This window comes from Hylobates moloch, unplaced genomic scaffold (assembly GCF_009828535.3).
Source record: "Hylobates moloch isolate HMO894 unplaced genomic scaffold, HMol_V3 SCAFFOLD_11, whole genome shotgun sequence".
In the NCBI taxonomy this organism is placed as follows: Eukaryota; Metazoa; Chordata; class Mammalia; order Primates; family Hylobatidae; genus Hylobates; species Hylobates moloch.
Genome location: NW_026652286.1, coordinates 26,717,315 through 26,731,702, shown reverse-complemented (window position 1 = coordinate 26,731,702; position 14,388 = coordinate 26,717,315). Strand labels below are relative to the sequence as shown.

Here is a 14,388-nt window from a genome sequence, read left to right as displayed (position 1 = left end):
GCCACAGAAAATCAGAAGGGATTTCATTGCCCTGACCCAATTTGCAATAGAACAAGTGCCACTGCTTCTGTTAGCACTTGTCTGGAATGTGTCCATTACCAATGAAGATGCTGAGAGATGTGACATTTCATTGACAAGAAGCAGACATACAAGGTTCCTGTTGCTAGCAAGCAATGGCATTTACCAAACCTGACTCAGCTTTGAGGGAAGAGTGGGAGGCAGGAGGAAGACTTCATAGATTTGATCTTAGGTAGGGCCCATCTATGAAATCAAGGGCTTTCTTTTTTCATACCCAGTTCCTTCTCAGCCAGGAAACAGCCAGCTCTTTTACTTGGAAGCTAATTGTTTTTCTTCGGAGGTATGTGTGTGTGAGAGTTATTTTATGCTCTTTGACTGCTCTACATTTGGTCAGGAACTAGAGCATGTCTTCAGAAAAGAGGTGGTGGGAGGGTCTTTTCCCGGGAGGTAGGTGAATTAACCATTTGGATTTCTTCTATACTACTCCCATCTCAGAATCAGACCCTGAAATAAAGGAGGCAGCCTTGTTGACTGAGGCCCTTTTCAGAAACAGCTACTATCATGACCTTCTTCCTTCTTGCTAACCCATAGCAGAGAGAATCCCAGAACATCCAGCCCACTTGTCCACATGCTAGGGCCTGCTCTTCCCATCAGGCAATCAGGAAATGAAAGGCATATTTATCTGGATAGTGAGATGTCTCTTTTTCATGAAACCCTACAATTTAAATGACAATTAATGAAGAGCAATACAGATGAGTTCAAAAGTCTGTCATCTTGAACTAAGCCCCCCATGAATTTTGCTCCATGTCTCTTAATTCCATCTTTAAAAGTAACATATTTGTTTCTCACAATTTTGTGAGAAATACTTTTCCTCTTTATCTTCTGTTTGATTTTTGCCTTTTCCTCTGCATTTCTGAGCGGACTCACAAGAGGAGAAGGGGGTTGGACAGTTACTATTCTGACAAGACCTGGAAAGCCCAGTGGACTTCTAAAGCAAATTATTCAGTTCTTCTTGCCTCCTCCCCTTCTCCCCTTCTCTGAAACAGAAAGTAATGAAAAGGTGAGAAACACTCAATTTCTATGTAAAGTAATTTGTATCCTGCATATGGAAAGGCAGCATCGTTTGCTTTGTGGACTGATTGTCCACAGACTGGCTGGCAGCAAGGAAGCAGAGAGGTGGGACTGAGATGAGCTGAAATGCGTATTTGAGGGAATGAGCACTGTGGTATGCTATAGCTGTACTGCTTCTGCCACCCTGATGTTATTGATTACAAAAACCAAAGCGGCTGTGGCCTTTCAATACCTGCACTGAAGGCCTTTCGATTAGCATATTTATCATCTGTCTCTTACTGTGACCATCCGGTCATTAGTCTGAGAGAAATTACCCTATGACAGTATCATTCCTCAGAAGTCTAAGTCAAAACCTTTCTCATGTCTGCCTGGAGAATTTGAAGTTTTCCAAGGTTTATTTTCTTTAGGACTCTGATGAGCCACCTTACCTGGGGAGACCTAGACTGGGACTTTGAGAAAACTTCCAGAGAGTGGATTTTGCTTCTGATCTCAATTGCTTAATTATGTAATATCCATAGGGCTCTCCAGTCTTTTTAAAAATAACATTTATTTTAATGATCATATTTTATGAATTGGTTATTTAAATACAGGAGACAAGGTAGGGGTGAAGATATGTTCCAACCACATAGAATGTTTCTGTCATTGTCATGTTAATGAATGAATGACATTATTTTCAGCACTAGCTGATAGGCTTTATATATTTTACATATGAAATAAGGTTAAAACCCATTTTTCTGAGTTATAACTTATTTCCTCAAGCCATAGCTTGCTAGCTTGATTATGAAGTTAATTTTTTTTTTAACTGAGTCTTACCCAATTTTCTTATATGGTTACTGTCCCCCTCCCCACCCTTTATTGACTAATCAAGATGAAAGATACAGGCTACATCTTTACATTTGATTTTTTCTTTGTTTGAATTAAACCTAAGACTTTAAAGTTAATAAGAACAGGTTCTGACTGACTTATGGTGTTCACTGTATCAACAAACTGGTCTCCAAGCTAGGGGCTCAGATACCTTGTCTCTTCAAATTTTGTGTCATGTCAAATGTTGTAACTAATTCCCTTGTCCTTTAGGGAAAAATGAACATAACCAAGTAAACAGGCGGTTTAATCCACAGGGCTGTTGGAGCAGCTGGGACACCCATAGGAGAAGAACTATAGAATTGCTAGGGAAGAAACATGCAAAGGGAATCAAGGTGATAGATACTGGCAGGGAGAGGCCACTTTGTAGTTCGGGGGGCTCACGGTCTCAGTCACACAACAGCACCACCCAGAACAGCCTTAATCACCACTGCATCTTTTCTCTGATACCTCAGGACAGTTTGTGCTGGCAACATGAGATTCGTTTACCCTCCTCTTTACCTTGAGGTAATGGCCGTAGCAGGAGCCTGCCCACTTGAAGTGTGAGGCCATTAGGTGGAGAAGGGGAGTGTGCACTGGAATAACATGTGGGCTCCTGCCTGGGAAGAAGTAATAAAAGCATCCATATAGACCCAGCAGAAAAAGATTGCTCATGAATTTCTGGTGCTCTCAGTTAAAGGATGAAAAAAAAAAGTCAACAATATTGACCATGCATTCTCAGGACCACTCTGGGAAAACAGACCCATCATTTGACCCATCCTGAAATTCTTAACATACTCCTCAGGGTTTTATTCCCCTCATAATCATCTCTAATTGTATCTTCAATGTCGCCAATGACGTTGGAGGATTTTGCTGCATGTTTATGACTTCTAGTGTTGGGAAAAACTTCTTTCCGACATCTGTTCCAAATGCGTTTATCTGTAATTTTAATTCAGGCTCACTTGCCTTGTCATCAGGCCTGGACGGAAATTAGTTGAGATTATTTGTACTGTTTAAGATTTTATGCCCTTCAATTAAACTGTCCCTGAGAGTCTTGGCATCAAATGATTTTCCCCCCCACCCAGTCTTCCTCATTGTTTTGGGTGAATTTATAATTGAAATGGTTTTAGAGAAAGGATTTCAGGGAATTTGAGAAGAAAAGAGACTTGAGAAAAAGGCACTTAATGAGAGTGTAAACTAGTGCCTAAATAGAGGAACTGGCAGTTCACAGATGGACCAGTTCTTCTGCATATTGATAGATGAGATCTAATCAAAATCCCAGCCACTGTGGGCTAAAGTGGACTGGAAAGACAGGGCTGTATGCTCAACTGTTGGGGCTGGGAACAGAGGACAGTCTTAGTGAGTACATGAATTCATGGCCCTAAAAGTGCTACCGTGGATCGAGGTCTATGAAGCTTCCAGAAGGAAGCACATTTTCCCAGAGAGGAAACATGACACTAAGGCTAGGCTGCCTCAGACCTTAAGGGAAGACCCTTAAATGTTGACTACTGTAGAAGAAACCAATTGCTTTCTAAGCTAGAACCTGTGAGAGTTGGGAGTTGAGTCTCTATTAGGCCTGTCCTGATGGCCCTACCTTCTGTCCACAAAAGCTTAAGGAATGCTCTCCCTTTCAAGGGCCCAGGCTTCTCCTGCGTTATGTGTATTGGTTGTGGAGTACATAAAGGCATCCAGTTCTCATAAAAGACCTTTTGGCCATATCCTTCTTAACCAGTCCATGGGTGGACCTGACTGTACATCTGAGGCACATGGAATATGCTGCCCTCACTATACCATTGCTCCTTATATGAATTTCAAGGTTGGGTAAGCAGTAGTGAATGTGAGAGGTATTGACATTCTAAGATTTTAGAATAGAGGACTCTGGAGTGCACTTTTAAATTGTCCAGGTATATAATTTCAAAGGTAACCTGCCTGACCTGCTGGGGTATACTTTAGGGGCAGGATATTGAGGAACTATTAGTGACCCATTTATTCCTTGTTGTGGAAGAAGTTACAGGAGTGAATCATAACGATGTATGTCTATCATTGGCTGCAATACCAAGAGATTAAGCAGAATCAGTGATGATTCCTCGATAATTATAAACAACATAGAGTGGGATTTGGAGAGTGGCAGTGTGGGGGGCCTCAGTGTAATAGGCAGAGCTTATTATATACAGATTAGGCTAATGAATTTAATGAAAGTAAATCATTTTACTAGTGTTACTGGTCATTCATGGCAACAGAATTCGATACAAGACCACCATGGCATCCAAATGTTAGGCTGCTTCCAACCAGAGGAGAAAGTGTGACCCCAACATTTACATTTTCTTTCATTAATTTCTTTGTACATATCATGAGCTCATGTTGCTCTAAGCATTTGGAACTCTTATTCTTTGTCCAGCTAACCTCACTCATCTTTCAAATGTCTTCCTTTTTTTTTTTTTTGAGACGGGGTCTCGCTCTGTCACCCAGGCTGGAGTGCAGTGGTGCGATCTCAGCTCACTGCAAGCTCCACCTCCTGGGTTCACGCCATTCTCCTGCCTCAGCCTCTCCGAGTAGCTGGGACTACAGGCGCCCGCCACCATGCCCGGCTAATTTTTTGTATTTTTAGTAGAGACGGGGTTTCACCGTGGTCTCGATCTCCTGACCTCGTGATCCGCCCGCCTTGGCCTCCCAAAGTGCTAGGATTACAAGCATGAGCCACCGCGCCCGGCCTCAAATCTCTTCTTTAAAACATTGTGTTAGGTTTCTTCTCTGCATACATTCCTAGAGCACCTTGCCACTCTCCGTCATGATATCCCCTTGTAACCCAATGCTCAAAGACAGTCACCCCTGCTAGAATGTAGGATGAATGAGGACATGTTTATGGTATTTTTTGCTATATTCCTATTGTCTGGTATAATGCCTGCACATGTGCTAGGTGCTTAAAATTTGTTGTTCTTAGGAGGACAGTGAAAGAGGACAGTGATTAAGAACTCCAGCCTCAGTCAGACTATGGCTCTGTGTACCTTCCACAAGTTCACTACCTTCCTGTAACTTCAGTTGCCACATCTGTAAAATGGGGATAATAATTCAGCTTCATATAATTGTTATAAGATTAAATGGGATAATGCATGTAAAACACTTAGCCAAGTGCCTAGCTCATAGTATGTGTTCAATAAATGTTAATTATTGCTGTTATTACATCTGTAGCAGATTATTTGGGGTTCTCCAAACTTACTCCTTCTTCTTTCTTCTTCTTCTTTGATTGGCATTCCATTTCTCCCACTAGGATCTGTGTCCTGCTCCTCTCAAGTTTCTACCTATTATAGTTTTTTTGTTATCTTGAAATGATTTATCCTTCTTTGAAACACTATAACATTTTTTCCTGCTCACATCTGACTTAACAAAGATTGCCTTGATTGAGGCGATAGGTGGTTTATTGCCCCTTAGGGATTGTAATTTCCCTGTGGGCAGAGACTATCTTAAACATCTTTGAAGTGTCTCCAGATAATTATGTGGTGCTGCAGCTCACAGAGTAGAGGCCCCATAAATATTGAGTGAATGATTATTCACTCACTTGTGCAGAAAGGTAAGTGGGCACGGAATGAATATTGCTTGAATAAAGGCCTCCATTAATTTAAAAAACACATTTTTGAGAAGAATGGTTAGGCATAATCAAAGTGGATTTGACATGAAGGTCAGTTTGTTTCACTGGCCCTTCACTGTCCTTGAAATACAATTTACTGAACTCCTGGCATCGTGATTTGACATGGTACATGCTTAATAGAAACATATGCACTGGAAAATCAACACTGTTTGAAGGGCTTTGTTCTAGGCTGTCAGATGCATGTGGAAAGAAAAGGACAGTTAAAGTCTCCTGGAAAGAAAGAGAAAAGAAACACAGACAAGGAATACATGTGATAAAGGATGCACATGTGCCATCGAGTCAGGCTTCCTAATGAAGGAAAATGTGACCATTTAATCTAATTATTGATCAATTCAGACATGGGAAGTGAAGTCCAGGCTCTTCCGTTGGAAGAGAGACACGTGATGCCTAAAATCACCCCTTTGGTAGGAAAAACGTCAGGCACTGCTAGTTTTAATGATTATTGTAAGCCTCTCAAGCCCTTATAGAAGGGTTGTCAACTGTCAGAGGTTTCAGATTTCCAGCCAGTTAGACTCTTGCTCTGATTTTTGACTGAGGCAATCACCAGTTAATAGGTCATAAGTAGTGAGGTTGGATTTAACTCATCTAGTTATGATGCATCTACTCTCTAATGTCCCAAGGAGTGGCTACCTCTTTCACTTTTCATTACCAGGTTTTGCTATCTGAGAGGATATGTGACATAGGGAGAAGCACATGGGCTTTGGAGTTAGCCAGACCTAATTTAGAACCCTGGCATCTCCACTTACTACCTAGAGGTTTGTGAATTTGTACTTTTTGTCTTGAAGTTGAGGATAACAGCATTAAGTTATTTTGAACTTTAGTCATCATTGCTGAAAATATCATCATCATTATTAGTGGCCACCATTGATTGACCTCTTTAATAGGTCTGAGGAACTGTTTCAAGTGCCTTACATGGATTAGCCCATTTAACTTTCTCAACAACATATTAAAAGGTATATATTATTATTCCCATTTAAAATATCTAGCATGCCAGGCATATTATAGGTGCATGAAATTTATCATTGTTACTTAATAACAATATTATTATCTTTCAGAATAAGAATTCTCCAAATATTGTTGGTTTTAAATTTTATTTCAAAGAAAAATAGTTCTAGAATGTTATCACTGAAAGGAATTAACTTGACTTTATCTAGTGGAGTGATTTCCATATTTTTAAGCCAGAAACTGTAATTAACATGATCAATATGGGCCAGGCACAGTGACTCATTCTTATAATCCCAGCACTTTGGGAGGCCCAGGCGGGTGGATCATGAGGTCAGGAGTTAGAGACCAGCCTGGCCAACATAGTGAAACCCCGTCTCTACTAAAAATACAAAAGTTAGCCGGGCATGGTGGTACACGCCTGTAGTCCCAGCTACTTGGGAGGCTGAGGCAGGAGAATTGCTTGAACCCGGGAGATGGGATTTGCAGTGAGCTGAGATCACGCCACTGCACTCCAGCTTGGATGACAGAGTGAGACTTTGTCTCAAAACAAAACAACCATGATCAATATGTCAAAAATATAAAGGCATAACTATTCTATTTGAATCAGAGGCAGAGGACTTGAACCCTGTATAACAACTCATCTGTGCCTAGGGCCCTGATGAACACAGTTTAAAAATTACTAATTTCAGGCCAGGCGCGGTGGCTCACACCTGTAATCCCAGCACTTTGGGAGATGAGGCGGGTGGATCATGAGGTCAGGAGATTGAGACCATCCTGGCTAACATGGTGAAACCCCGTCTTTACTAAAAATACAAAAAGTTAGCCGGGTGTCGTGGCAGGTACCTGTAGTCCCGGCTACTTGGGAGGCTGAGGCAGGAGAATGGCGTGAACCCAGGAGGCGGAGCTTGCAGTGAGTTGAGATCTAGCCACTGCACTCCAACCTGGGCAACAGAGCGAGACTCTGTCTCAAAAAAAAAAAAAAAAAAATTACTAATTTCATCCGTTCCCCATATACATACCTAGAAAACAAAGTGATTTATACTGTTTGTTAGCTGCAGACCCTAAATTATAAATTAGATCTCCTGACTTCTAGATCCATTGTTTTCTATGAGATCACAGTATGTGATATAGCATAATTATTCTTTACTAAAATTACTGATTTAAAGATGATAAAGCGTCTTTATATACTTTATCATATTTGAACTTCGCAAATTTTATGGTAGATGTTACTATTCCTTCTAGTTCACCAAAAATGCTGCATAATATAGAAACAACTTTCTGGAACATTTGGTGGAGATGGCAGTAAGTGGGGTGATAAAAAAACAACTGGAGACCAGAATATAGAAAGAGGGTGATTCCATTGAAATAAGCAAGTACAGTGGAGTTGGCATTTGCCCTGAGTGCAATCTCTAGTCTCTGGTGGTTTAAAATATGGCTTCTAATGGACATTGTGTAAGCAGACAGGAGACAGCCTGGGGCTAGTATGAGAAACATAAATCAAGAACCTTAAAGGGTGAATCCCTCCATGGGTGAACTAGGAAAAATCCACTCTGCCCAAGGAGACTTGCCTGTCGGTCTTGACTCTAGATGGAGGTCTAGAGGAGGAAATGTTGCATTCCTAAAAGCTTAGGGCTAGACTTTATTCCACCTGTGTGGCTCAACCTTCAAGCACTAAGACAAAAATGTAGTTGAAAGTCATCTTGGGTTGATAATTCCCTCAGACCGCTGACAGAAGGAAACACAAATCCTCTCTGAAGAAATGCAGTTTAAAAACCAAAACCTCAAATCTCACACATTAAATTCTGAAAAATATGAGCTTACAGATAAAAGAATAACTCAAAACACAAGAGAATAAGCTATCATGCATGCTACTCAGCATAAACAACAAATGGCAAATTAGATGTGCAAAGCCTGAAAATATTAGAATTATCAATATAAAATATTTATATGTAACATGTTTAAAGAAATTTTTTAAAAAGGAAATTTAAAAATGAAAGAATAAGAGACTATCAAATTTGATTAAGCAGATTGAAAAAGAATCAAATAGGATTCTAAAAATAAAAATACAGTAAGTGAAATTAAAAATGATGTGGGTGACCGAAAGAGAATATAACACAGCTCAAGACAGAATTAATAAACTGAAAGATACATCTTGAAATGATACAGAATTCACCATAAAGGAAAATAAACAGAAGATATGAAAGCAAGTCTAAATAACACAGATGAGTGTTGAGAAGAAAGAACATTTATCTAATTGGAATTCCACAAAGACAAAATAGAGAAAAATGTGGAAATGAAATGTTTGAAGAGAGAATATCTAAGAATTTTCCAAAATGATGAAAGATTTCATCATCTTTCACATTCAAGAATCCCCCCAAATCCTAAATACAAATACATTTATACCTACACATCTTAGATTAAAACTGAAAAATACAAAACAAACAAACCCCAACCAGGTTGGGTGTGGTGGCTCATGCCTGTAATCCCAGGACTTTGGGAGGCCGAGGTGGTGGGGAAATCGCTTGAACTTAGGAGTTTGAGACAAGCTTGGGCAACATAGTGAGACTTCATCTCTCCAAAAAAAAAAAAAGAAAAAGAAAAAAAGAAAGAAAATTAGCTGGGCCTTGTGGCACACACCTGTAATCCCAGCTACTCAGCTGCTGAGGTGGGAGGATCACTTTAGCCCATGAGGCCAAGGCTGCAAAGAGCAATGGTTGTGCCACTGCACTCCATCCTGGGCGACAGAGTGAGACTCTGTCTCAAAATAACAACCAAACCCAACCTAACACACAAATAAAAAAGATCTTAAAAGCATCCACAGAGAAAGGGGTTCCACATATAAAGGAATGACTATTAGATTAATAAGTGACTCAGCAGCAATAATAGAAGCCAGAAAACATGGAATGACATTTTCAAAATATTGAGATAAAATAACTGTATGCCCAGTAAAACTATTTTTTAAGTATGCAGATAGTCTAAAGACACATTTAGACAAATTGAAATTGAGCACAGTCACTATCAAAAGATACTGAAGGAACTTCTAAAGGCTATATTAGGAAGAAAAATTTCTTGGAAGAAGTAGCAGGGAACAAGAATGTTAAGCAAAGAGAATTTTGAACATGTGGCTAAAGAATATGCCCCAGGAAGCATGTTTAAGAATGTTTTTTAGCAGCTTTGTTTGTCAGTGAAAACCTGCAAATAGCTCAAATGTCCATCCATGGTATAGGCACACTCTGGAGACATCGTGGGTTCAGTTCCAGACTATGGCCATTAAGCGAATATTGCAATAAGTGAGTCACGCAAATTATTTTTGTTTCCCAGTGTGTTTAAAAGCACAGTCTGATGGCATTTTACTCACTGGAATGTCTTTCAGAATTGGTGCTGATCCTCCTACTTTGTCAACTAAGTTTATATAATATTCTAAATCCTTGGTTGAATGAATGAACCATAGCTAAAGGCATTCACATGGATGAATAGAGAAAAGCACACCATAGTATACTAAAAATAAAATGGATGTTGGCGTGGATGTAGTGAACAGGGAGCACTTCTACACTGCTGGTGGGAATGTAAACTAGCACAACCACCATGGAAAACAGTGTGGAGATTCCTGAAAGAAGTAAAAGTAGAACTAAAAGTAGAATTTGATCCAGCATTCCCACTACCGGGTATCTATCCAGAGGAAAAGAACTCATTATACGAAAAAGACACTTGCGCATGCATGTTGATAGCAGCACAATTCACAATTGCAAAAATGTGGAACCAACCCAAATGCCCATCAATGAGTGAGTGGATAAAGAAACTGTGATATAGATGATGAAATACTACTCAGCAATAAAAAGGAATGAGTTAATGGCACTCACAGCAACCTGGATGAGATTGGAGACTATTATTCTAAGTGAAGTAACCCAGGAATAGAAAACCAACCATCATATGTTCACATTCATAAGTGGGAGTTAGGCTATGAGGATGCAAAGGCATAAGAATGACATAATGGACTTTAGGAATTTAGGGGGAAAGGGGCATGGGGTTGAGAGCTAAAAGACTACAAATTGGATGCAGAGTATACTACTTGGGTGATGTGTGCACTAAAATCTCACAAATCACCACTAAAGAACTTATGTAATAAGACACCACCTGTTCCCCAAAAACCTATGGATATAAAATATTTTTAAAAAAGCATACCATAGAAGATATGTACAGTATGATTTCCCTCATATGAAATTTAAAATGGGCAAAGCTAAATGGTATATTGTTTAGGCATAAACACAAATATGCAGTAAAGCTATAAAAAGCTGCAAGGGAGTGATTAACTCAAAATTGAGGATAGTTATCTCTAGTGGCTGGGAGGGAGATTCATTGGGGAGGTACAATTAAGGAGTTTTGATAATCTGGTTGTACTCATTTTATTTTATATATTCATATTTTGTGTACTCTTTGTATTATAAATTTTACAAGAAAACAATTATAAAAAGAGTAGTCATGTAAGAATGTAGTGAGAAGAGGATACAGGATCAGCATGGATAAAAGTATTCAGGTAGGAACAGCCTCAGCCAATTTGAGTTTGGATGGGGGAAAGCCTCTTACGCCTGGGACAGCCCAAAGTTTCCTATATCTATTCTGCCACTTTCCTATCCAGTTTATCTTTGCATACTGCCAAAGTGTATTTTCCTGCATAGTGACATATAATAAAAAATGTTATATACTTTATTTTGGGGAGTTACTTTATTTCCTCCTTTTCTGACGTACAATTTTATTTGTTTTTTCTAGGTCATAACTTTTGTGCAGAAGGACCTAAATGTGGTGAAAACTCAGAGTGCAAAAACTGGAATACAAAAGCTACTTGTGAGTGCAAGAATGGTTACATCTCTGTCCAGGGAGACTCTGCCTACTGTGAAGGTAAGTAAGCTATTTAATGAAGTCACTTGTGAGAGGTTGACTGAGAAGTGTGTGCCTGGTAGATGTGGTTAAAGAGTGAAAACTATCGCTTGGCTGTGGTCCTATGCAATCCCATAAGAAATCATATCAGTTGCTGAGAGTTCTCTGTTCTCCTGGTTTATCCATGCTGCTCGGTAGCATGAGAAAGCAAGACCTTTGAAGGTCGTTATGAAGCACGGCAAAGAAACAAAGGCAACAGGGACATATCAAATCTCATGTTCTGCTGCTGTGCACAAAACAATCACTAGATCAACCATAGACACATCATATTCTGTTTTCTTATTTGATGAGATTGCCATCTTCATATTTAATTAAATGTACATGGTGCATTCTGTTTTCAAATGATACTTTGACATTAACTCATACTAGGCTGCTATCTCCTTGACCTGACAAGATCAGGTTTTTATTCTTTTTAGTGGGTTTCTTAGTGACTGATTCATGTCAATTCCCAATCTCTACTAAAAGTCACAGTAATGGAGGGACTCATAACTTTGGCACATGGACTGATGCCATTACAGTGGGATGGTGGCCTCAGACATCAATGACCCACATTTCTGCTCTAGAGAAAACAACTCCTCCGTCTTAAGAGAGCACCATTTTTTCAGGTTCAGTACTGCAACCTACTAGTGGTGAGTATTGCACATCTCTATTACCTTAACATGCCAGAGGAGTGGGAGTTAGTTTGACCTAGTCTGTATGTATATTACCATAATATCTGAGCCCATCCATTTCCAACATGCTCATGGCTCCCTTCCATCAGTTTGCAAAAGCTTTAATAAGCAAAGTGATGGCTGGGCTATTTTTCTGTTTGTTCTGATTCCAATTATTCCTGCTGTCTTCATTAATAAAATATTGCACCATGATGATTTGGGTAGTTGTCTTCAATGAGTGCTGCAAAATCCTGGTCACTTTCCTCTAAGTGGTCTGGCTCTCAAATAGGTCAGGTATTCTAAAGGTAAAGACAGTATTAACTGATGATAGTAATGGTAAATTCTTTCTATTCTCTGTCTCATAGTTGACCCTCGAACAACACGGGTTTAAACTTTGCATGCTGACTTATACATGGATTTTTTTTCAACCAGACACAAGTCAAAAATACAGAATTCATGGTATACAAAACCTGCCTATATGGGAGGGCCAACTTTTCCTATAGAGTGGATTCTGCAGAGCCTACTTTGGGATTGAGTGTGTATAGATTTGGGTATACACAGGGGCCTAGAACCAATTCCCTGCATATACCCAGGAATGACTATATATTGTTAATCCCTGCTTAATTTTTTGGCTTTGACTAAAGACCTCTAGTTGTCAAGAGGTTAAGATATATTTGTCTAGTAATATATCTTATTACTACTAGAGACCAGTACCTTGTAGGAACCCTCTGTTTTTTTCATTTCTTCTGGAAGACTTTCTTTGTTACTACTATAATTTTTATTAACAATATATTCTAATAATATATAATAATTTTGTCTTCTTATTTTTCACTGTTTTTTTGGCTGGTTTTATGGATTTGAAGTTTTAAGGAGACATGCCAGTTGGGAGAATGAAACTGCCCCTTTGCTTATGAACCTTTTCATCTGCCCTTTAATACATCTTAGTTATTTGTTAATTTGGGGTGATGGGAGTATCAATTTCAATACTTCATATTAATATTTATGTTAGATCTTCCCTTATGCTATTTTCTATCAGAAAATTTAAGTAATTTTAAAAATTAAAAATTTGAATATTCCCACTATTTACCATGGAAAAATCCTGTAAGCCACATAATGGTCTAAAATATTTACCTTCTTACCTTTTCCTATATGCAGGGATAGACTTCGAACAATTATAAAAATGATCGAAGAAACCTCAAAAACAGTGTGAATCCTGATTACACCACTGGCAGACCTTTTAGTTGTTTGTTGAAATCAGCATAGCCACCATTCCTGGCCCCACTTCCCTATTGAGACCCGGCAGAATATGGGAGAAAACTGCTGGTGCTAATGCTGGTTGGGACTCTTTGATTCATTTCTCATTGATATCATTTTTTATTACAAAAGATTGGCTCCATGAGGAGCTATCTGCAATATCAACCTGCTCTTTCTCTGTGAGGCCTTATTTTATAATGTTGAGTGGTTTTTAGGTCTGAATCACTGTTTTCTTGGACGTGCTCCTGTTTAGCTCAATGTACGAGCCTGGCCTTAGGCCAGTTTGCATTGTGGTGCTATTGCTGTTGGGTAATGGCAATGTGACTGGGCTTCAGTCATTTCCCTGTTGTATGGAGACTTTCCACAAGCTCCAGGAGATGTGTTCTTGGAGAGAAGGATAGCACCTAAGGAGAAATGGCTAAACATTGGACCCCTCCTAGCATGTGGGAACAGAGCTCATGGGTTAAAGCAGGGGTCAAATACTGGGCATCCGCCTGGGAGGCACAGAGAACCCAGTAGAGTGAATGCCAACATTTAGAGCAGATGCCTTGCTCTCATTCCTTCTGCCATCTTCAGCATTTGAACTTTGATCTTTGGGCTTATGTTTCTGTGATTGCATGATGACTTCCATAGCTCTAAGCATGGTACACTCACAGCAGCATCCTAAGCAAGGAAGAGAGGAAGGGACAGGGCGTAAAAACCTTGTCTGTGTGAGGTTCTGTCATTTTATGCTCAAAGAAAGTCCTTCGTAGAAAGTCATTCCCCCACTCTACCCCTATTAACACCATAACCACATGCAGACGACTTCGCCTGTGTTATTTTTCAGACCCAGGTTACACCACTTCTATCCTTACCACAAACACACTTCTGGACCAATGTTTGAGAAAAGAGAATGAGATGGCCGTCACTGGTTTGGGCTAATTGTGTTTATTCCCTGGAGCTGGAGGAGAGGTTTGTCTTCCTGAAACCAAATGAGCTTTGCCGGTTACCTCAACAAAATAGGGTTTTAGCAACCATTCTTTTATGATT

The 14,388-nt window shown here is 39.5% G+C and overlaps 1 protein-coding gene across 2 annotated transcripts in view; it reads left to right on the top strand.

Moving 5' to 3' along the window:
* Positions 1-14,388, top strand: part of NELL1 (neural EGFL like 1) — a 934,274-nt gene that overhangs the window by 296,808 nt on the left and 623,078 nt on the right. For both annotated transcript variants that reach the window (XM_032166405.2, XM_032166404.2), the window contains exon 12: positions 11,288-11,416. In XM_032166405.2, the coding sequence (XP_032022296.1) occupies positions 11,288-11,416 (129 nt within the window). The remainder of the gene's footprint in view (positions 1-11,287; positions 11,417-14,388) is intronic.